Raw genomic sequence first — 25,169 nt, forward strand, 5'->3', positions numbered from 1 at the left:
TATAATTTCTCCATTCCAATTGTGACAGAGTTTAGGTGAATTTCCAATATGAATAGTAAATTATTCTGGGGCTAAATGAAGATGTTAGGTCAAAAGATAACATTAAGCAATGTTTTACTTTAAATCTTTAAATGCAATTTCATGTCTAGTGTAAGGTCACTGAAAAATAAAAAACGCAAGGTTTAAATGCAAGTGCATAAAATTGAGAAATAATACTAATTTTTTAAATTAAAGTTTATTGGGGTGACAATTGTTAGTAAAGTTACATAGATTTCAGGTGTACAATTCTGTATTACATATCTATAAATCCCATTGTGTGTTCACCACCCAGAGTCAGTTCTCCTTCCATCACCATATGTTTGATCTGAAATAATACTAATTTTCATGACTAAAACTTTAATTATCCAAAGTCATCTCAGAACAGATTTTCTACATATATCCACTTCTAGATAATGAAATTTGCCATGTGATGGGAATCATTTTTTACTATGTAATATACTTTCTTGAATGTTTCTCATCCACTTAGGGACTGACTTGTCTGCTCTGGGGCTCTTTGAGATAATAAAGTGGGTAGAGCTGTTGACACTGACCTAAATGTCCCAGACTGTAATATGGCTTTGGTTTTGTAAACTCTTCCTTTGATATCCACTGAAGAATACATATTACATCCTCCTTGTTTGTTGCTTCTCTCTGCTATTGCTTTGAGAAAACTGAAGAAACAATCTCATTTAAATTATTTATTTTAAAAAAAGTTTTTAAAGTCATTCAATGAGGGAATAGAGATATTATCGATAGAATTAAAATTCAGGGGATGTGTATCAGGTATGTTCTGGAGGATTGAATTTCCTGGGAGCTTAACTGTAAACCAAGTGAGACATTACTGAGTTACTAAATATAGATGAACGGCTTCTATTTTCCTTAATGATGGAAGAATTTAGAAAAAATATGCCAAAATCAGAGGCAGAAGATCTGTGTTCTAATAAGACACCTGGTTATAGACCTGAGTTTCATAAAACAATAGAATATTGTGTATCATATTGGAAGTGGAGAGGTTTATAGTATAGGCCTCTACCTATTGCCAGCCCTGTCACCCACCAGTGGCACGACTTTGGACGGAAACTTACCTTCTCATTGATCTTATTCCCTTACTTCTAATAAAAAGGTGTATAAAGAGATGAACTCTAAGGTCCTTCCAAAAGCCATTAATCAACCTTATGAGGCACTGCGAGGGATTGGAGACTACCAGGAGGAATCTCTCCCAATAATATGTGACATACAAAGGTAATCGTGATATTATGTAGAATAAAATGAAGCCTATAAGTACATAGTCAAACGAGAACAGAACCTATGAGTCAATTTATAAATCATCTATTCTAATTGATAAAATCTGAAAAGTATCATCATAATAATTCTTCTCATAACTGATGCCATTGACACAATTTTAAAAACGTAAGCTCCTTAAGTCTAAGTGCTTAATTGCTTACCCTTTTCAAACTAAATGTATATGTATACATGTGTATTTATGTTCCTGAGTCAACGAGAATACCTTAAAAAATTCTGGGACCCCAACTGAATTATATCCTTTGGGTCTATCAGTTGAAATTTCCCTCTGTTGAGAAACTTGCTATATTCTTATTTGGGTACCAGTATCAGTCAACTCTACTTTTGGGATTAAGACTAGGGGTAAGAACTATGGTGGTGATGAAAATATAAAAACTTTTTCTTTGTTACACTTGACCCTAAGGTAAGTGAGGACAAGAAAAAATTAGGTCTAGGGATTAAGAATATTGAATTTATGACCTGTAAATTGTAAATGCAAAGCTTCCCTTATAGAAAGGCCTTATTTGTGAGAAGGGCACAGCCCAATAACACACTTAAGATTCATCTGTGTTTCTCCTCTTCAACTTGATCCAGATGCCATTAATTGGACGAAGAATCAGCTCTCCTGACACACCAACTTCTTCTCTTTTCTGGGTGGATTCTACCCAAAAATGCCTCAGGATGCAGGAAAGAATGGTCTTTTCTTCCATCATGGCAAATCTTTGACCTTCAAATTAATGTAAATAAATCACTGTAATTACATGTTTCTCAAATGTGAGAAAAAACAGATCCTATTAGAGGAAGCAAGAAATGTGACATTTTCACAGAAGGCCCTGGAGGAAGCAGAATCACCTGGGACTCTTGTTAAAAATGAAGATTCTTGAGTGCCCTTCCTCGATACCACCCCGTGCATCTGAATAGCTGAGGTGGGTTAGGAATCTATATTGTTCCAGCACCTTAGATTAAATCCTGGGCTCTTTGAAGCATGAGAATCACTACTCTCGAATGCTTTCTTAGTGGGCCTTTAATGTAATTTACTATACAGTTACCAACTACGTATCAGGACACAAATACACACAGAGGAAAAACTATGTGGAAGCATAGGGAGAAAATAGCCATTTCCACCAAGGAGTGAGGCCTCAGAAGAAACCAGCCCTACTGACACCTTGATCTTAGACTTCTAGCCTTCACAACTGTGAGGAAATAGATTCCTGTTGTTTAAGCCACCCAGTCTGTGGTACTTTATTAGGACAGCCCTAAGAGATCAATACACTTTATGACAGTCATATTTGAAATCAATAATGTATAGTAAAGTAGAGAAAAAATAAAACAACTATTTTTTTTAAAAAAGCCTTGTACATGGGATACTACATCTCAAAGAAATTATTATGAGAAACTCACTACCACGGGTGCCTAATGGTCAAACCAATTCTGAATACAAACCTATACAGTTTCTGGGTCCAGCAGAGAAGGGCACATATGCGTATGGATGGCGTCCTTTCGAATTCTCGGGAAAGAATCGCTCTGGTTTAAATTCTTCAGGATCTGGGAAGTATTTTGGGTCTCTATGCAGTGCATAGAAAACAATGAGTGCTTGACAGCCTTTCGAGATGTCGTACTCCCCTGTCAAGAAGTAGTCAATATACATGAGAATGGAGCAAGACAGACATTAAAAATCCATTCTCCTTACTGCTTTAATTATAGAACTCTTACCAATTTTGCAATTTTGATTAATGTTACGGGCAATCATAGGAACCGAAGGAAAAATACGAAGGGTCTCCTTAATAACGCATTCTAGATATTTAAGTTTCTTCAGGTCTTCTAAGGTAGCAGGACGATTAGACTTCCCTGATTAAATACATGAAATAAATAAAAGAAATAAAATAAATGAAAATGTTATTAGGGCTCGGGGGATAAGACATAAAAAAAGAATAATTTAATCAATACATTGAATGTCAAATTCCCAGAGCTAAAATACAATTTCTAATATTATAGATAATCAAAATAAATGACATAATATACTAAGTAAAAGAAACCAGACACAAAAGGTCATATAAGAAATACAGAGTAGATAAATCCATAGAGATAGAAATAAGGTGTTGACAGGGGTTGGGGGAAGAGGAAATGGGAAGTGGCTGATTAATGGTACAGGGTTTCTTTTTGGGGTGCAGAAATGTTTTGAAATTAGAGGTGATAGTTGCACAACATTGTGAAGGCACTAAATTCTACACTTAAAATAGTTCATTTTGAGTTCTCAGAGCTTCTTCCAGAAGTGTATCTTTTCTTGGGTCAGATTCTTGGTCTTTCCCCTGAGCATGACCCCAAATGCCCTTTGTTCCCAACTCAAGAAACAAACCAAGACTGCTTCCTACCTCCAGGCTGGAGGACACATCAATCTCTCTGGATTTGCCAAAGGGAGAAAAAGAACAGCAAGAAGCAACTGAACATATTGATTAAGTACAAATTGAAATAAACTGATGTAATGAACAAGCCAGTGAGGAGATTTTGAAGGTAGAACAGAAATATAACTCCACCAATCATTTTTTTCAGAAGAGATTGTAATTAATTGCCAAAATCCCAAATTTGAGGGTAACATTTGTCAACTATCCCTAAGCCTGCACTTCCTAGGGAGGACAATGAAAAGGCACTGTGTTAATTGACCAGAATTGAAGTGACAGAATTTAAAAATATTAAATCAGGTCACAGAATAGATTTTCACTTTGATTGAAACCCTTCCTTTGAAAATAAAGTTCTCCCCAAAGAATTTCATCTGAGTGAGAGTGGTGATCCATCTTCAAAATCCACAGACATCAATGTAGAAATCTGGAAAGGATTTGATGAAATGTTCAATTTAAATGCAGAATGAAGCCAGCAGGAAGAGACAGCATGAGGAACAAGAGGGATTTTTTTTCTCTGGTTTACGGCCATTCTGAAGCAGTGCAGATGAGTTGGGAGAGGTCATCAAAGATGATATTTGGCAAAATACAATACAGCACACCTTGGGTCCTGACATGGATGATAAATAAGGGGAAGGAGAAGAAAAAGATGATGATGATAAAGAAGGAAGAGAAGGAGAAGAGGATGAGGATGAGGATGAAGGAGGAGGATTGAAAGATAATGAAGAAGGGAATGAGGATGAAGGGGAAGAAGATGATGAGGGGGAGGAAGGAGGGGAGGATGAAGGACAAGATGAATAAGGAACACTAATGGATCTCTGTTCTCCTTTACACCCTGGTTCTCAACTTATGTTGGGGGGAAATACCTTGAGCAGAATACTGGTGAAAGAATCTCTACCTCATTCTGTTCCAAATTCATTGTTATCCCTTCCTGTCTCAACAAAAACTTTATGGAATCAACACCACCATGCTCTGTGGGAAAACTTTCTGTTCCCTTAGCTCTGCTGGAGGCTGGAGGGTGCTCAGCCCTCCTTGTGTAGTGGTGCATAGAATTCTAGCTTTTTCCCTTCTGTCTCTGTGTATTGAGCTCAGAGATTACACTGTGAATCTATGTGAATACAGATAGTTAGCACATGTCTGTCTACTGTCTCTTGCATAAAAATTTTATTAACATGTTAAAAAATTTGGTTTATAGAAGATCCGCAAAAGGTGGGTTTGAGACATTTGGGTGGGTTAAGTGGGCATTTTGACAACATCGCTTCTCCTTTGGCATGTTTAATTGTGATGTTTGATGGACATCCTTGCAGTTTAAGATGACATTTTTAAAATACAATTCTCTCCTAATGATGACTTGAGTCCTGCCACTTGATGGGAGAATAGCAAACCTGTAGAATCTTATTTAGAATTGACATTCTCTATTGTAATTTTGTCCCTATTTATTTTTAAATTATCTTTTCCTTTCACTGGAAAGAAAAGATAATGTTTAGTTTTAAACATTGAAAGTGTACAAGTTGCTTTGTTATGATAAAAACTAAATGCATACACAGATACATACACACACAGGTTAATTTTATGTTATTTGTGAAGTTTACCACAGTAAAAAAATAATAACAAAAGTAATTAATACTTGCATCTCAATATACAAAGATCAGTCGCTCAAAATGTTTTAAAACTAATACTGGGGGAGGTAGAAAAAATGGTAAGGCACAATTAACAAAAACATGAGAAGCAGCAGAATAAAGATTCTAGTAATAATGGTGTTATTAGTTATGTGGGATCTGAAAGCATTTGGGAGACCAGCAATAAACTAGAAAATGTAGAGGATACAAATATGTGACCATATTCCAAAAGAAGTGTGTTTTTAAATACTAAATTTACCCACCAGAGGTGATCTGAGAGGAATTAAAATTGATATGAAAAAAAATCAAATGACTGAAACAGAGCCAAGATGTTTAGATTGTCTCCAATCTACAAAATAGCCTTCCCTCTTGATATGAAATTCCATTCCTCAAAAACTATGAACACAATATTACTTTTCCAACTTTACCTCTCAACACATCTCCCAAATGTCCTGTCCCTTGCTAGTTACTATTGTCCTCCAAACTTTTCCACTCTGCCATTGTTTATCTGGTTCCCCTCTTTCTAGAATGCCTTCCCCTTTCTCCTTTTTTCCTTTATTTTTCCTTCCCCACTTCTTCTCTTTATGAAAATACATCAGATACTACTTTGTTGATTGGTCAGCCCAACCTTTTCCTTTTTCCTTCCAGCTATGGGAAGCCAGGTGACATGTGATTAAACAAAGGATAACATTGATGGCACAATGCATAGCCTTTTTGTGGTAGGCTGATCATGCCCCCAAATATATCAGGTCCTAATCTCTGGAACCTGTAAATATTACCTTATTTGGGAAAAGGTATCTTTGAAGATTTTATTAAGTTAAGCATCTTAAAATGAGATTATCCTGGATTATTCAGGTGGGCCCCAAATGCTATCACAAATGTTATAAGAGAGAGGCAGAGGGAAATTTTACATACACATAATAGAAAAGAAAGAGATGTGAAGATGGAGACAGAGGTGGCCATAAGCTAAGGAATGCTGGTAGCCACCAGAAGAGACAAAGAATGGAGTTTCCCCTAAGCCCTGCCACCACATTGATTCAGTCAGTGACACCGATTTTAGATCTCTGGCCTCCAGAACTGTGAGAGAATAAATTTCTGTTGTTTTAAGCCACCTAGTTGGTAGAATTTGTTACAGCAGTCCCAAGAAACTAACACATCTTTCATGCCCTCCTCATCTTTCTTCTTGCCTTAAAGATAACCATGAGACCTGGAACAACAATGAAGAGAAGAAAAGTCATGATGGTAAAGATGACAGAGAAAAAAAGAACAAGCTTGAGAATCTGATGGCAATGCTGGTTGTATAGTAGAAATTTATGTCCTGTCAGCTTAACCCATCTTTTCTCTCATTTGTAGCCAGAAGCAATCCTGTATGAAACCACTTTCCTTGATCCCTCTAACTAGCTTCACCTTCTCCTGTCTGCTATCAAATAGCACATTCTTCATATCACTCAAGCAGATAGCTGTGATATGATGCTTTATATGCAATGTCTGTTTCATCTATTAAGCAGTGAGGTCCTTGAAAACAGTAACATTGATCTAGCCAAGTGCTGTCACATGCCAGGAAATTAGCAAATGCCTGTATATGAAGGGATGAGACCTTGCAAAGACCAGTACTGGAAGGGATCCCATATGGAAGCCTTCCTGCTTATTAGTGTATATAGAGTAGGTCCTATTACACATCCTTAAGGAGTAAGAAGGACATTTGCTGACTTGAGACCCACAGTGTAACTAGTGAAGGGGCCAAACATACCGAACACTTCATCCAGTTCATTGTCCAATGTTTTCTGGACTTCTGGATAAGAACCCAATAAATATAAGGCCCAGTTGATTGCAGCTGCTGTTGTATCATGTCCCTACAAGTGTAAGAAAAAAAGTAGTTTAAAAAACATCGTTCAAAATATCCTTCAATAGACAAATGGTTAAAAAGTTGTGGTATATATACACAATGGAATACTATTCCGCGGTAAGAAAAGATGAAATAGGACCATTTGTGACAACATGGATGGGTCTTGAGATTATAATGTTAAGCGAAATAAGTCAGAGCGAAAAGTAGAGAACCATATGATTTCACTGATATGTGGTATATAAACCAAAAATAACAAAAGAACAAGACAAGCAAATGAGAAACAAAAACTCATAGACACGGACAATAGTAGTGGTTACCAGAGGGTAAGGTGGGAGGAGAGTGGTAGATGAGGGTAAAGGAGATCAAATACATGGTGATGGAAGGAGAACTGACCCTGGATGGTGAACATACAGTGTGATTAACAGAGGATGTAATACAGAATTGTACACCTGAAATTTATGTAACTTTACTAACAACTGTCATCCCAATAACCTTTAATTTGAAAAATTAAAAATAAATAAATAAATAAATAAAAACATGGTTCTATTAAGATTAGGATTGCTAACTTTATTTGGAATTGTCTCCAGATTTGACCATTGTAACTATAACCCCAGGACATAACAAATAAATTTTGTACAGTATTTCACCTTGGTGAGAAGCAAACAAACAAAACAATCCCTTCAAAGTGGAGGCCTCTCCTTAGAGAGGGATCCCAAGGCTACACAGAGTTGCACGTTTGGTGAGAAGTGGCTGGGCCAGGCTGAGAAGAGGCATTCCGAGGAAACTGAGTGCACTAGACCTTTACTCAGGGAAAAAAAGTCTGACTTTCCTAAGCCAACTTTCCAGATCTGTACTTTTCTACCTTCTCCTATTTGTAAGGTAGGGAGGGAGTATATGTGTGGTTCTAAGTAATATTCTCCACATCAAGACATTGATAATCTCATTTAATCCTTGCTGAGTTAGTATAGGCAAAATACAAAACACTCTACAGAAACTGACTCTACAGAAAATGACTCTTTCTCAGTTATATTAAGCTACTTTAAATTTTCAATACATTTTTAAAAATCATGCTAAAGATTCTTTCAAAAAAGTGGCATTGGTTTAATAACACCTGAAATTAACATGATAATACAAAATACCTCAAACATGAAAGTGTCCACTTCTTCTCGAATATCATTATGACTTAGCTTGTTCCCTTCATCATCAGTCACATTCAAAAGCAAGTCAAGAAAAGCCTGGCGTTTATTTTTGGAGAAGGTAGTGCCCTTGTCATCACCTTTACATTCTTCATCCCTTTTTAGTTCATTGGCCCGTTCAGCGATGACCTGTACGATTTAAACAATCACATGCTTTTGTTTGGAATTTGACATAGCATACTAGTATATTTTCCAATGAAAATATACTAGCTCCTTTAATTTTTTCTACACTGTCCTGTTCTTTCTAACTCAACAATAACTTAGGCTTTTGTGAAAAACATAGTAAAGCTTCCTGTTAACATTTTTAGGGTCTTATTTGATAAGACTTGGTTTATTTTGGGGGGGGTGATTGGGGAATATTGGGGAATGGTGTGTTTCTCCAGGACCCATCAGCTCCAAGTCATTGTCCTTCAGTCTATCTGTGGAGAGCACAGCTCAGCTCCAAGTCGTCATCGTTTTCAATCTTTAGTTGCAGGCAGCGCAGTCCACCATCCCAGGCAGGAATTGAACTGGCAACCTTGTTGTTGGGAGCTGGCGCTCTAACCAACTGAGCCATCTGGCAACCCTTCCAGAAGCGCAGTGGCAGCTCATTGTCTTCAATCTAGTTGTGGAGGGAACATCTCACTGGCCCACGTGGGAATCTAACATGCAACCCTGTTGTTCAGAGCTCGTGCTCTAACCAACTGAGCCATCTGGCCGCCCCTGATAAGACTTATAAAAATAAATTTGATATAAGACAAATTCATGATTTCCAAGGGCAATTTTTGCAGTTTTTCAGCATGGGAATAGAGTAGTAGTAGCTTACTAAATAGGACCCTCGAGTTCTGAATGAGTTAATGAGAAAAAGTTTAGGTGGTGGAGAGAATGCAGTCTTTATATAATAGACTGAGTTAAGATCACTCTAATTACATGTTGTATTGGAGATAAGAATCACTCTGTATGCTTGCTGTTCCTTCTGCCTAGAATGCATTATCCTCAAATGCATGACTGGCTCCCCCACTTCTTTCAGGGCTCTGCTTATGGTCACACTATCAGAAATACCTTCCCTGATCATTGCCACCCTAGTCCCTAGCACTCATTATCTTCCCAAGCCTACTTAATTTTTTCCATTTCACTTACCACCTGACATTATTGTGTTTGCTACTAGTTAGTGTCATTCTCCTCCAAATTGAACGTATCATCCATGTAGCAGCAATATGTCTTTGTTCATTGATATATTTTCAACTTTTACAATACTGCTTGGCATTCTAAGAATGTTAGTCAGATACTTGTTGAATGAATAAAAGAATAAAAACCCAAACACATAATTTGGTTATACATTTCAACTTCCTTTTCCTGTCAGGCAATTGACCAAACCTTCTACTAAGTGGTTTGAATGAACAGATCCCAAGTTCTTTGAAGGGCAAAACACCATGTTTTCTTTTATTCTGGGTGGACCCCTAGTGTTCAGTACACAATTTTCAATATTTATTAAATATTTATTGTCCATCCAATTTGGAATTCATTAATTATTGATACTAATGTATGGAATTTGAGGGAAAGTGTTATTATACCCATAGAATACAAACTGTTCACCATTTTCCTATTGCCAGGTGATTACACTCCACTTCACTGTGGGCAGCTCAATCCAAGATCTCATTCATCTAACATCTACTGAATCTGTAACCACTTGATCTGTTCATGGTAGGCAGCACCTCACTGAAAGGAAGCGATTCCAATATACTTTAAACCAAAATTTACAACAAAGAATAAATATAATTACTAAGGCACTTTTATCAGTATCTTTAAGTTATAATTTGATGTATATTTTCAATTCAATTTTGCTTTTTCATAAACACATCTTTAACACAAAGACTGACATCCTGTAGCCAAAACAACATTACCATCTCCTTGTTATTGAAAACAATATCTAGTTAATTTTTCTTTTCCAAGTTAAGATATAGTGCTCGCTTCGGCAGTACATATGCTAAAATTGGAACCAAGTTAAGATACTGCTATAAATACCCTTTGCCTTTGAAAACTACTGCCTAATCCAAACATTTTCCAGAAGATTCTTATAACACAGACTCTTGTCTCTTTATTCTTTTAACTTAGCACCCTGTTTGTTAATAAATAATCATAGCTCATATCACATTTTGTAATTACTTGTTTATAGACAAACTCCCCTACTAGGATAACCAGTTTCAGGGTAGGGAACATTATTACTATATTTCTAACACTTGTTTACCAACTAGTAAGTGCTTAATTAATATTTGGTGCATACCTAATTTAAATGTAATCATGTCACTACTTTTTCCCATTATTATTCAATCCATTATTATTCAATAATTTCCATTATTATTTAATTACTTTATGACACACAGGCCCCATGGTCCTACACTGGTTACACTAATAAAACATAAAAATCATGGACATATAAAAGTTCCAGAAATGGATAGCCGTGATGGTTGCATAACATCGTTAACGCACTTAATGCCACTGAATGGTACATTTAAAATGGCTATAATGGTACATTTTATGTAATGTGTGTTTCACCACAATAAAAAAAATCGAGGACTTACCTTGTTGGTAAAAGCATGTACAATCTTTAGGCACCTTTTGTGTTCCCATCCTTCTTTAAACATAAGGAATGAAAAGTCAAGCCAGAGCCAAGGCACCCTCATTCTTCGATATATCACATCACTCATCCTATAAATAGGATAAAAATACATCAGCTGATACATCAAAAATGTGTATTGCTTGAGCACCTATTTGGCACCCGGTCTTAATGAGAGTAATATATGACAATGATGATGATTCATCTTAGAGGCTACTAAGAAATCCCTGCTTTATGCTCAACAATAAACGCATGGGTTATTACACCCCTGAAACTTAAAAAATGAGTGGGCTCTTTAGAAGAATCTATTATAAAACATCCTTACTAGATGGCCATCTGATCTCTGCTTCTGTTTTCCAGGAAGAGTTCCAGATGGCCACAGCTGCCTGTAGCTCTTGTACCACAGGATAAAATGAAATCTACTTTTTTTAAATGTTCACTCATTTGCCACATCACTCCTCTGGAGTGACAGAAAACTAGTTGTCTTCCTCAACAGAAAAGTGTTCATTAAAATCCATCTGTCACATACCTGTCCTGAGTATCTCCCTCGTCATTTCCAGTGACAGAGCAGAAAGATATCTATATGATCTCCTCCATTGTGACTGGCTTAGAGACCAACTCTTCAGAAAGGCCTTTACTGGTCACTCAATCTGTGGGACCTGTTTTCCTCTCTAATATTAACTTGATTTTTTTCTTTCTAAGCAATTATTAAAACTTATGCTTTTATTTATTTGTTTCAATCAATGCTTATCTCAATTATTCTGTTTTATGGAACACTACCTTATACAGTGATCGGCAGATTTTATATATATGCTAAATAAATATTTGTTAAGGTGAAGTGAAATGAGCAGTGGACTTAAAGATAGAATACATCAAATTAAATCCTGGCCCTGCCTCTTAATAGCTAAATAATAAAGCAATTTTTTTTAAATTACAATGATTATTTCAATTAAAAAATAGTACATAATCAGTGCAGAAAATATGGGAAAGAACTGTAAATAACAACAAAAACAAAACACAATAAGAAAGAGAAGCACACAAAACAACAATAATCACAGCTAACATTCTGGTACAGGATATTATAGTTTTTCTATGAATAAAGTTTTATACCATCATACTAAAAAGATTATTTTTATGCTATCTGATATCAAAATATACCACAAGACTATAGTAATCAAAATAGCATGGTATTGCCATAAAAACAAACACATAGATCAATAGAACAGAATAGAGATCCCAGAAATAAACTTATTCCTCTATGGTCATTTAATCTATGACAAAGGAGGCAAGAACTTACAGTGCGGTAAAGACAGTCTATTCCATAAATGGTGCTGGGAAAACTGGACAGATACATATAAAAAATGAAACTGGACCTCCTCCTTACACCATATACAAGAATCAACTCAAAATGGGTTAAAGACTTAAATGTAAGACCCGAAACCATAAAACTCCTAGAAAAAACATAAGCAGTAAACTCTCTGACATTGCTATTAGTGGTATTTTTTATGATCTATCTCCTTGGGCAAAGGAAACAAAAGAAAATATAAATAAATGGGATTATATCAAACTAAAAAGTTTTGCACAACAAAGGAAACAATCAACAAAATGAAAATACAGCCTACTGAATGGTGGGAGATATTCCCTAGTGATATATCTGATAAGGGGTTAATATCCAAAATTTATAAAGAACTCATACAACTTAACGCCAAAAAAATAAGCAATCCAATTTAAAAATGGTTAGAAGATCTGAATACACATTTCTCCAAAAAGGACATACATGAGGCCAATAGACATGAAAAGAAGCTCAATGACACTAATCACTAGAGAAATGCAAATTAAAACCACAATGAGGTATCACTTCATACCTGTCAAAATGGCCTTTATCAATAAATCAACAAACAAGTGTTGAAGAGGATTTGGAGAAAAGGGAACTCTGATACACTGTTGGTGGGATTGCAAATTGGTGGAGCCACTACAAAAAATGGTTTGGAGTTTCCTCAAAAAATTAAAAATGAAACTACCTTATGATCCAGAAATTTTATTCCTCAGTATTTATCCTAAGAAATCCAAAACACTAATCTGCACTGCTATGTTCATTGCAATGCTATTTACAATAGCTAAGATATGGAAGCAACTCATGTGTCCATCAATAGATGACTGGATAAAAAAAATGTAAAGATGTGATAGACACACACACACACACGGTGCCAAAAAATGTACACACATTTTAAGAAAGGGAAAAACTGTATTAAAATTGTAATGCTCAATATGTACTGATAACAAAAGATGACTAAAAGTCACATTTGACTTCTGCAATTACGGCGAACTACTGCTTGAGCAACACTGACCAAAGTGTTCATTTTTTTGGCACCCCTGATAGATTAGATGATTAGAGAGGGGATCACTTCTTAAATTATAGAAATGTCTAACCAATATGCTGTACACCTGAAACTAATATAAAATAATACTGAATATCAACTGTACCTGAAAAAATTTTAAAAATTTTATCTTTCTTTTATCACTTAGCACCATAATGTAATCTCTGAAATATTATAAAATAATCATTTAAAATTACTGCATAATTTGGGTGTGCTGTAATTTATACCACCATTCCTCTACTGTTGAAATACATGCTTAAATGATTAGGATTTTTAGTATAGTGTTTTACTCTAAAACAAAACAATACAACACAGACAAAAAAAATTATTAGTGACAATTTTTTAAAGCCCTAATCAAAAACAATTTTTAAAATAATTAAAAGGACTCCATTTACCTATAAACTGCACGGACATACTCAGAATCATTATTACTCTGAGCGTCAATATTCTTGCCCATAGCCGTTTCTGTAAAATATGGGTGAGAAGCAACCATTCAATTCAAGCACATATGTGTTTATTTTCCAGTGGTAGAGACTTGAAAAAAGACATACGTTCTAATATATTTTAGAATTGTTCGTCCCACTTTTTCACTCTTGTACCTTTTGCTTCCCCTATTCCCTTTCTTCCCTCTGACCTCCCTGGCATATTGGCTCTGTGACTGCTCTGCTCAAAGCCCTCGCAGTGGCTGCTGCCTCTAAGGTGGCTAATTTAGCATAGGACTACCCAGAACAATCCAATATCCTTTCCAAACCCTTCATTTGCCTCCCAATGGATGTTATTTTCTATTTGGGTCATTTTATCCTTACACTATGCTTTTATAAACAAATCAGTGAGACTTACCACAGATTATATCTAAGGCACAAAGAGTGATGTAAAAAAAGCAGTTAAATGCTTCTTGGTTAACATGTTTTTCTAACTTATTAACCAATATATTCGATTGTTCATTCATGATGTCTAAGAAATCTTCCAGAATTGTAAAATGGAAAGTGGGTGTTAACATTTTTCTCCGGGAGCGCCATTTGTTTCCAGTACTAGAAATACAATACATGGTTACAAATAAAAGAAAAGCGATATCCCAAACAAATAAAGTATAGTCAAGACAATAAAATTCTACTGAAACAACTTAAACTATCGATTCTCAGATGCTTTGGTCAAAATGACAAAGAAAGATTCATATAGTTACAGAACATGGATATTTTGGATATTTTTCTATATCAATATTTAAAGAGCATTCATACAAATTGAAAAATTTTAGAATTTTTCTAAACTTGTAAATTCTAAGTTTCTAAAGATTAGAATTTATTTCCTCCCCTCTATCACTACTTTAGTCCTCAAAAGATTGATGTGCTCGATGAATCTACTCTGATCTCTACTATCTGAATTCTCCAAAATCACCACAAGCTTTCTACCTTTCTCTTTCTCAGTCAATGGAGTCCTATTTCTGGATGCCAGCTCAAGGATTGAGGTTACTATACATCTTTGAGGCTGACTGCCTTTTCACTGAATTTTCAAAATTTCCCTGCCCCAAATACTCCTTTTCTTTACTCCATTTATTTCAGGACCTTCTAATTCTTGGAACACTGCTGACCATCATTACTGGATACTGTGGCTAGAGAAGACTATACAACCTGGATTCCTATATGTCAAATGCCCATTTCCACCCAACCTTTCCTTCCAGCGTCTCCCTACTACCTGATACTAGTACAATCTTGCTATAGGAAGGCTAACTTGTGTCAATTGCTCACATAACAAGTTATCCACGAGAAAGCTTTAGAAATTTACACTGACGTACCTTGTAAGAAGTCCTAAGCCAAGCCATGGTTCTAGGAACTTATACATAAAGGATTTCTCAATTTCCTTTGAATTAGTTAAAATCACCTTAAAAAGAGAGGGGGGAAAAAGAGAGAGATATAGATACCAAAACAATCATCTCAATTATAAGAATACCTGGTTAGAACACAACTACTTTTTAAAGCAACATTTCATAACCGTTCTTTCTCTGTGATTAATTTTCTTTCCTGTGCCTCAAAGAATTTCAGTTAAAGTTTTGAACATATAACTGTCATTTAGTCTTAGAGGCTAAATGGAGTTGAGGGAAAGGAGCTGAGGGTGAGGAGCAAGGGGTATGAGGCAGATGAATCCAAGGATGACCAGATCTAGGAAGATGGAAATCGCAAGTTCATTTTCAAGTATGTTGACTTGGAGGCATTCAAGTAGCCATGGTCTGAAAGCAGGTATGCGGCTCAGGATAAAGGCTTGTACTAGAGGTACACTTTTGAATGTCTCCAGGGTATAACTAAATTGGGAGCCATGAGTGTTACTGGGTCACATTTTAAGTCAAAGTGAAGTAGAAGGGATGAGCGTACTAAACAAAAAGTACTTCTCAGGCTTCTGGCTCAAGTTCCCTACTCTGGGCAGATCTTGATCCACATACGTACTTATACTAAGTCAGCAATGGCTGAAATCCTATGTTTGGCCCGTTTATTATCTACTCTGGACCAGGATTCTGCTGTCTGGTACCAAAGAAACACCAACATTTTCACCACAATAACTAAGAAAGACAAAATTTCCTAGGAAATTCTCTTTTTAATTTTGTTCCATGAAGAGACGGTCTGTTTATCCCATTTTTATTCCCTGACTCAAATCTTTGTCTCCTCAAACCACAATATAATTTCCCCAATGTCACAATAATAAGTAAAAAGTATACCATTTTTCGAGGAGTAATTTCAATAGCATGGATTAATAATATCTGACAAATCAATATCAGATTAGCATCTCTTTTAGGGAAATTAACTTGGAATAATAAATGTATAATGGATATGAGACTAAGAATTTTGAGGCAAAAAACTCATATTTGATTAGTCTTATATTTTTGGAATCTTAAAACAGTGCCTGGCTGGTAACATGTGCTCACCTGATAGAAAAATCTATTTATAGTTCTATAAAACCATATCCTGCAGACTTTCCAAAAAGGAATAAATGTATTGGGACCTGATAACAAATGGGTATAGACATCTAGAGGCTACTACTCTCCCCAGGATTCAGACTATACTTGGAAAGCATTAAATGGTACCTACATAGTCTAAAATATTTAACGGAATGCTCAATGTACTGAAGTCAATTAAATATAAGGACATATTCACTATATTAATTCTGATAAGTTCTCACACCATCAAATATACAGTGGAATATTGATATTTACCACAGACTCACCTCCACAACATCTGCATTATACATGGCCACTACTGGCATTGGCCCAAGCCATAGTTTCAACAGTGACACGTTTCGGTTTTCTTCGGTGTAATAAATCACCTGCTTAAAAAATTCTGGGAGAAAACATTTAATTTTGAATGAGTTTCTTATAGTGTCTTCTGGGTTTTTTACTTTTTCACTTTGGGCACTCAATTAGTATCTCCCAGGTCTCTCACATCTTAAAGGTAAAACATAGGTCCCTATTAAATGATTTAATGAATTATGAAGGTAATTTAATTTAATCATGAGTGAGATAACACATATGAAATGACCTGGCTAACTGTGAAATGCCAAACATTGGGGATACTTGTGGTGAGCCTTATCATGTGCCTTTCCCAAGAACACTGAGGCTATTAAATTTCTCCAGGTTTTGCCTCAGGCTACTCTTTTATAAGAAGGAAAACCTATCCTGCGTCTCCATCACTGGTAGATAGATGCTTCCCTTCCACTCTCTCTAAAACAGGATTGAGGTTCCTCAAATGATTGAGAATAGAACTACCACATGATCCAGTAATTCGTCTTCTGGGTATTTACCCAAAGAATCTGAAAACACTAATCCAAAAAGATATATGCACCCTTGGTCTTGGAAACACTATTTAAATAGCCAAGACATGGAAGCAACCTGTGTCCATCAACAGGTGATTGGATAAAGAAGATGTGGAATAGATATATAATGGAATATTGTACACAGTACATAGTCTCTTTTGTTGTAAGTTAATTAACCATATTTGCATGAGTTTATTTCTGGGCTCTCAATTCTTTCCATTGATCAATGTGTATGTTTTTATGCCAATTCCATACTGTTTTCATTATTATAGCTTTGTAATATAGTTTAAAATTAGGAATTGTAATGCCTCCAGCTTTGTTCTTCTTTTTCAAGATTGCTTTGGCTATTCAGGGTTTTTTGTGGTTCCATATAAATTTTATGATAAGATTGCTTGCTCATTGTGTGTGTGTGTGTGTGTGTGTGTGTGTGTGTGTGTGTAAAATGCCATTGGAATTTTGATAAGAATGGCACTGAATCTGTAGATTGCTTTCAGTAGTATGGACATTTTAACAATGTGAATTCTTCCTGTCCATGAGCATGGAATATCTTTCCATTTATTTGTGTCTTTAATTTCTTTCATCAAAGTCTTACAGTTTTCAGTACACAGGACTTTCATTTTCTTGGTTAAATTTATTCCTAGGTATTTTATTCTTTTTGATTCAATTGTAAGTGGGGCTGTTTTCTCAATTTCTCTTCCTGATAGTTCATTATTAGCATAAAGAAATGCAACTGATTTTGTACATTAATTTTATATCCTGCAATTTTACTAAATTTGTTTATTAGTTCTGTTTTTTAGTGAAGTCTTTAGGATTTTCTACATGTACAATCATATCATCTGTAAAGGGAGGCAGTTTAACTTCTTCCTTTCCAATTTGGATTCATTTTTTTTCTTGCCTAAATGCTTTGCTAGGTCTTCTAATACTATGTTAAATAAAAGTGGTGAGAGTAGGCATTCTTGTTTTGTTCTTGATCTTAAAGGAAAAACTCTCAACATCACTTGTATGGAATTCTTCCCAAAAATGCATAATCTCAACCAATTATGAGAAAAACAACAGACAAATCCAAACTGAGAGACATTTTACAAAATACCTGACCAACACTCAGCAAAAGTATTAAGGTCATGACAGACATGGAAAGACTGACAAATGATCACAGATTAGAAAAGACAAATATTATGGAACATAACACAAGGAAACACAATTACTAAATGTCCGGTGAGATCTTGGATTGAATCCTGGAACAGGAAAAGCACATTACTAGGAAAAGTTGTGAAATTAAAATAAGGGCTATAGTTTTCTTAGGAACATTGTACAAATATTAATTTTCTAGTTATGATCATTATACTAATTATGTAAAATGTCACCATTAGAGGAGGCTGGATAGACGGCATATGTGAACTTTCTCTGTACTAGTTTTATAAATTTTCTAGAGTTCTAAAATTATTTAAATAAACAAAATTTTAAAAGTAAAGGGAGTTTTATATTTCTGAAGGTAGAGAATAAGAAATAAGCTGGAAGAATGTTAAAAAAAATATTTTGTTAGTTGGAGACGAACACATACCACAAATATATAAATAAGTCTTTGATAAGAATGGCACTGAATCTGTAGATTGCTTTCAGTAGTATGGACATTTTAACAATGTGAATTCTTCCTGTCCATGAGCATGGAATATCTTTCCATTTATTTGTGTCTTCTTTAATTTCTTTCATCAAAGTCTCACATATTTTGTCTATATTGTCTATATTTTCTTTGATATAGGGGAAAAAAGCTTATACCTTAAGAGTGTAGGAGGTGGAATTTGGTTTGGAAATGTGACAAAAATGTGGAAGAACAATCATAGTGAGTATAAGAAAGAATCATTGAGCTAAAAAAAACTACTGAGCAGCATTGTGGACAATGTTGGGCTTACATAAGGAAATTTGGTAGTCCATCAAATCCAGGACATGTCAAGAAATGAGAATTAATATGATGGAAATACCTTAATTATCCCTAAAAATACAAAATGCTCACACATGCATTCCACAGGCAAAGAATATGCACCTCTACAGGACCCAATCCCTACTATCAAGGAACTTATAATCATGGGAGAGGGTCACTTCTGTAACTGATCACAATACCAGATAAAACGAAACGGGCGTTAAAATAGAAGTTTAAGTCTGAGGAGTTATTGATTTTCATTGAGAGGACTGGAGAAATTTCATGAAAGAGTTGGAATTTGAGTGTGAAAGAATGAGTTGGCTTTTTATAGGCAGGAAAAGAAAAGTTAGGGTGAGGAAAAAGAATGTAAACCCCACAGCAGAAATAGCAGAGCAGAGGCATGGAGGGCTGAAAATTTCCTGTAGGTTCAGCCAAAGCATAGGATGGGGGATGATCACTTTGGTGGATGAGAGTGGAGCGTTGGAGGGCTATGGAAGTTTGGTTTTCATTTATAGGCTCTAGGCAATAACTGAACGTTTCTCATGAGGACTAGCATGGCTGGAGTTGTATTTTGTAGGACAATAACACTAATAATGTGTCTGAGATTTGTGAATAACTTGGGTATGCTGGGACCACGGGAAGCTTCTGGGAGGGGGCTGGGATTCGCTGCAGCCGGGTTTAGGCGCCCTGGCCCTGCTTTATGGCTGGCCCTTGTGTTGAGTGTCAGGAAATGGTGACCATTGATCCCAATTACAATACTGAAGTAGTGAAGAAAACGTGAGAGTCAACACTTTCCATGCTGGTATCTGTGAGGCTTCAATCTAGGGAATGCAGCCTGGCATTAAGGGAGGTCAAACAATGACAAATCTCTCAGGCACGAATACCATATTGGTGAGTGCCATCTGGGTGGAAACAGGACAGTAGCCAATAACTAAAGGATTAAGACACAGGGCCCAGACCTCAGAGAAAAGACCTGGCAAAGGTTAGACAGAGCCCAAGGAATTCAACATGAGGTCGAGGGAGGACTGGAGCACTAGCTAGGGAACTGACTACACTTTAGGAAACGAGGCGGAAGCCTCATTACACTGCTAGCAAAATCTAGGTAGGGACGGATGAAGAGGAGCAGGCTAGCTAGGTCTCACCACAGTGAGATGAGAAGCCTATTGTGAAAATCACTAAACAACTGAGGAAATGGTCCACAGTTAAGTAACCTGGCCAATATTACAGAGCTAATAATAGATGGTGGAACCTGGCTTTGTACCCAAGTTATCGAGGCTCAGAAATGTTCCACCTTAACCATTACATCATACTGCTTCAAAATGTCTTCCAGTCAAAACAATTGGCTAAATTGCTGTGAAAAGAGCTAGGTCAGATCTCCAGTATCAAAATATCATGTTATGCTAATATACTGACTGCCTTGGTCTAAATCTTTGGTTTGAAGGTATCAGGTCCAATAGCAGGGAGCAGCTGGAGAAGGCAGGTGTTGACATAATGGACTGGAAAAACAAGACATTAGAGTTCAAAAGGCTAGTTAGAAGTCAACTGCAATACTCTAGCTGAGATTATTGAGGCCAAACTTTGAATAGTAGCCACAAGGTGAAAGCCACCATCTCTAGTATAAGAGACAAGGTTACTGAGAACAGGGAATATATCTTAGAATGTTCTTATATCCCCAAGTTTGCTGAGCTCAATTCTGGGCACAAAGCAGGGCCTCAATAAATGCATGAGTGACAACTAAAGAATTTACTTTAATCAAATTTTAGATAGTGATCTAGAAGCTGCATTAAATTTAATCTTTAAAATAACTCTGTAATATAATTTACTTTTACAAATAAAGGGTAAAAAACTTTAACTTAGAGAGATTTTAACAACCTCTCAAACAACTTGGTTGCAAAGCTGGAAACTGAGCAAAGGTTTGTCTGATGCCAAAATCCAGTACTTGTTGATGGATTAAAAAGTCCCTTTGTAAAAGACAGTATATTGTCATTCTCTTCACTCAGAAAACAACTCCAAGAGGAATTACTTTTAATAATCCATCAACTCACAGTTTGTTTTTGAAACAGGTCTTCTCCAATAGAAATTTCAATTGTTAGAAAAATTCACCAAAAGAATATGATGAGACGTAAGTATATTGTTTCTTGTTGGGGGCTAGGGAGAGTCTATATTTCTATATAATTATTTTTAATATATAAAGCCTTAAAGTAGAAGGAAAGATTAACTCTGCATTTAGTATTAGCCATGATGATTTTTGCAAATGTAATTTTCATATCTAAATGTGTTGTTGCATTGTTTATAACCTTAGTCACATTGAAGTTAGTTGGTGAAAAGTTTACTTGGATTTCTTCTGCCAGAAATATTTTCAGTATTTTGGTAACATTCTCCCATGAGGCTTCATCATATTCCTATGAAGTTGAAATGATGGCATTATTTTTATTTGGAGTAAGAGAAGTGGAAAAGAAACAATCCTTTAAGCTTTAGAGTTGATATTCAGCCTGTAAAACTATTAACAATCTGAGGGGGAACTGGGCTCTAGTCCTGGGCTCATTTTTTTAAATTTTTATTGTTGTTGTCCTATATTTTTATTAAAAAATATAGCTAACACACAATATTATATTACTTTCAGGGGTAAATCCTAGTAATTCAACATTTATATACTTAAAGAAGTGATCACCATGATAAGTCCAGCAAACATCTAACACCGTACATACCACACTATCACAATATTATTTACTATATTCCCCATGCTGTACATTACATCCCCATGACTTATTTGTGTGGTTTTTTTTTTTTGAAATTTGGACCTCTTATTCCCATTTCCCTCCCCCCTTTTTAAATTTATTAATTATCATTGATATTCAATATTATTTTATATTAATTTTAGGTGCATAGCATAGTTATTGCACATGTATATAATTTAAGAAGTGATCCCCCTGGCTAGTGGGGATGACACATAGGAGTGGGTTGGGGGCCAGGGTGAAAAAGGTGAAGGGAGTAAGAAATACAAATTGGTAGTTACAAAATAGTCATGGGGATGTAAAGTTAAACACAGGGAATATAGTCATTGATATGGTAATACCTGGGCTCATTTTAAAATACTTCATTTTGGGCAAATCTTTTCAGCTCTTGGTGTCACAACTTATACACCCATGCAAATAAAGGGTTAAGATCTAATTCACACACCCTGAGGGGGAATTGCAAATATCAGGTACTTTTGCGAGCTTTCTAACTTAACCTGATTTTTTCCCATCAACAAAGCATAATATCAATTTATCTATTTAAAAGATGATTTCAATAAAAAAAAATTCACTTTTTAATAAGTAAGGCTTTTAAAACTTGCTGTATGAGTTTTCAGTAAGGCCCTACGTTGGTAATTTACTTATTGTTATTATGTAACCTCCTTAAAAGGGCTAAGAAATGAAAGTAGTGGTCAAGTCTTGTGATGGAGGGGGTGGGGTGGGGGTGGGGTGGGGCTCAAATGAATCTCTAGTTCCTTGTTAGAGAGAGAGAGGGAGAGAGGGAGAGAGAGAGAGAGGGAGAGAGGGAGAGAGGGAGAGAGGGAGAGAGGGAGAGAGAGAGGGAGGGAGGGAGAGAAGGAGAGAGAGAGAGAGAGATCTAAAGTATTTCTGCCCTTAAGGCTTTAATTGCAAAGGCAGAAGAAAAGACAATGTTTTGAGATTGGAGCAGCTCGGAACTGGGAAAAGGAGAAGAGAAAAAGCATAAAGACAGGAGTTTAGAAATACTGTATTCTATAGTCCACATAAAGTTCATAAGGAACGGAGGGCACTAGCAATTGTGTCAGGTGTCAAAAGGAAAACTGGATTCAACTGGGAATCCATTCTCCAGGGGGTGATGGAGTCTCCTCTCTCCTAGCAGCTCGCACTGCAAGTCCTAGTGTTCCAGGCTGATGAGGAAGAGCTGGCGGTGTGTCCCCAGGGCTCCAGCTCCCAGAGCAGCTCCTGCATGCCTAGGACTCTCGGCTAGGCGGGTTCTCGCGGGCAGGGAGCCCACCGGCCCTCGCGTGGGGATGCGGGGGGCCTGAGCGCGGTCTCTTACCTCTCGAGTCCGGCTTTATGATCAGCGAGTGTCCCAAAAAGGGGAGGAAGCCCGGTATGCTCGGGATTGCCCTCATGTGATGCCATTTCTGCACGTAGCTCGCCAACATCTTCAGGAGGTTCACGATTAGGGTGGCGCCCACCAGGGAGACAGCACTCAGCGCGCCCCAGAGCAGCACGTTCTGCCCGATGTTCACCAGCCACGGCGCCATCCTTGCACGAGTGGTCAGCTTCGCACTCGGACTGAGACTAAAATGACAGCAGGGGCGGGGTGCTTGGGGTCGAAGGCGTGGTCCAGCCCCTGGAGTTCAAGTGCAGTGCTGGGAGGAGTTCCCGGACTCCTGGAGGCGGGCACGTCCCGGAGTGGGAAGAAGTGGCCCCAGGCGCGTTCACTTCTTCCTTCTCCGGCTGGGGTAGGCACCAGCCTGGCCACCCACAAGCGGGACCTCCCGCTGCACGGGCCACCGTGCCCCTCGGGACTAGGTTGGAACCTCCCAGGCTCCGAGGAAAGCACCACAGGGTTGGGGAGTGGGAGTGGGGTTGTCGTTATGCAGGACAAAAGCCTACAGAATGCACGCGGGCCTCATTGTTTGGTTCAAGCAGAAAACGAAAGACCGGAAGACAGTTTCAGGACTCTATAGAGTGTGCTGAAAGTAAATGAAAGCAGTTCAGTGGGGCGGAGAACGGAATGAAATTAAGACAGCTTGGTGATGGAGAGGCGCGCTGGAGCGAGGGTGGGCTAATCGGGTTACAGGACTCCGCTGCTGGGCATGGGAGAATTCCAGTTAAGGTGAGCTGTTTTAAAATTGAAATAAAGAGGCATCTGGTTTGAAATTCAGCCTCTGGAGTTACTTTTTTCCCCTGGATGGGCATCTAACCTCATGCTTCCTTGCACAACCCCAACCGATAGTGTCCACTCAGCTGCGACCGGCTGCCTGAGAAAGGTGGATTACATCGTGACTTCCTTTCAGGACCATTCGAAGCAGCTTCCTACTTTGATCTGGAGTAGCCTAGGGACACCAACCTTAGGGGTACCAGTTAAAGTTTACATCTCGTCACTGACTGAGTCACAGGAGAGCTGAGTAATGTTGTGATCCAAATGTTTTCCAAAGACGCCCTGGAGACCAAGACAAGCCAACAGGTAACAGAACAACAAGAGGTGGGGAGGAGAGGATGAACGTCAAGGTCTCTGAAAGCGGTGGAGATAAGAGATGCTGGGAAAGGAGTTTGATAAAGAGACAATAGTTATGGAGTGCTCTCAAAAGGAAACAGTCATAAACCACTGAGCCTGAGGAAGGAAAATGGGAGGACGGTGACAAGGATGCCTCTGACTACCAATTTCTCTGTTTTCTCCAGGCAAAGGGACGCCAATCCTGACTCTGATTCCTCTGTCTACCCTCAATCATTCTTACAAAGGGTCTGGGCTAGGAGTGTGCCTCTCCTAATAGCAGGTCCCTAAGTTATAGGGAAAGTGCCGAGGAAGATGACATATTGAGAAATGCTCTGGATCCCTACTTGCTGACTTAGTTTTACTTGCAGCTCGTGTATAGGTTGCCCATTACCACTTGCAGGGCCTCTTTGATGTAGAGAAAAACATACCTAAGACTTTTCTCCTATCGAATTTTTTTTAACGTCAACTTATGTACTGATGTAGAAAAATGTTTGTGAGATATTAAGTGAATAAAAAACAAAACAAGTTTTATCTGTTGCAGAACAGCAAAAAATGTAATGCCATCTTTTGGGGGAAAGTTTCTCTACAGCTAGGCTAACATCGGGAAAGAAAACTACTGATCAACTCTATGGAATGGGAATGGAGAAAAACGTACACTTTTTATTTTATTCACTTTGATATTATTTAATCATTTTAAGACTTTTAAAAAATGTGTTAATTGAACACCTTTAAGTATATCTCACGGGCTTTAGTTTTGTTCTCTCTAAAGGTCAATTCCAGCTACGAAAGAAAGTATAGGATTTGTCTATAGCTGACTGTCTGCTGGTCTCTGTGGAGAAAACAAAGAATGTACAATCGCTGCTCTCAAGAAGTGGAGAA

At 37.1% G+C, this 25,169-nt stretch overlaps 1 protein-coding gene and 1 pseudogene across 2 annotated transcripts; one reads left to right on the forward strand and one right to left on the reverse strand.

Annotated features, from left to right (window-relative positions):
- Positions 1–216: 216 nt before the first annotated feature.
- On the reverse strand, positions 217–23,939 carry CYP4V2 (cytochrome P450 family 4 subfamily V member 2). Of its 2 annotated transcripts, XM_019736068.2 has the most exons (11): positions 23,121–23,939; positions 16,565–16,677; positions 15,144–15,229; positions 14,192–14,382; positions 13,747–13,816; positions 10,939–11,065; positions 8,321–8,506; positions 7,086–7,188; positions 3,034–3,168; positions 2,764–2,943; positions 217–2,047 (listed from the first exon to the last, which is right to left on the reverse strand). In XM_019736068.2, exons 1-11 carry the CDS (start codon positions 23,329–23,331, stop codon positions 1,875–1,877), a joined length of 1,575 nt encoding a protein of 524 aa, XP_019591627.2. In that variant the 5' UTR covers positions 23,332–23,939; the 3' UTR covers positions 217–1,874. The 2 variants fall into 2 exon arrangements, with proteins under 2 accessions (XP_019591627.2, XP_074185874.1); XM_074329773.1 differs by lacking the exons at positions 13,747–13,816; positions 14,192–14,382 and having other exon boundaries at positions 23,121–23,368.
- On the forward strand, positions 3,646–4,517 carry LOC141571226 (protein SET-like; annotated as a pseudogene).
- Positions 23,940–25,169: the final 1,230 nt, after the last annotated feature.

This window comes from Rhinolophus sinicus, linkage group LG04 (genome assembly GCF_036562045.2).
Source record: "Rhinolophus sinicus isolate RSC01 linkage group LG04, ASM3656204v1, whole genome shotgun sequence".
NCBI classification, from domain to species: domain Eukaryota; kingdom Metazoa; phylum Chordata; class Mammalia; order Chiroptera; family Rhinolophidae; genus Rhinolophus; species Rhinolophus sinicus.

Excerpts from the sequence above, each read along its gene's own strand:
- CYP4V2 (XM_019736068.2), bottom strand. The coding sequence starts at position 23,331 with ATGGCGCCGTGGCTGGTGAACATCGGGCAGAACGTGCTGCTCTGGGGC. Across the intron at positions 14,383-15,143 it reads GGCTTAGGACTTCTTACAAG|TACTGGAAACAAATGGCGCT; the intron begins GTACGTCAGTGT and ends TTGTATTTCTAG. Across the intron at positions 3,169-7,085 it reads TGAACTGGATGAAGTGTTCG|GGAAGTCTAATCGTCCTGCT; the intron begins GTATGTTTGGCC and ends GTATTTAATCAG.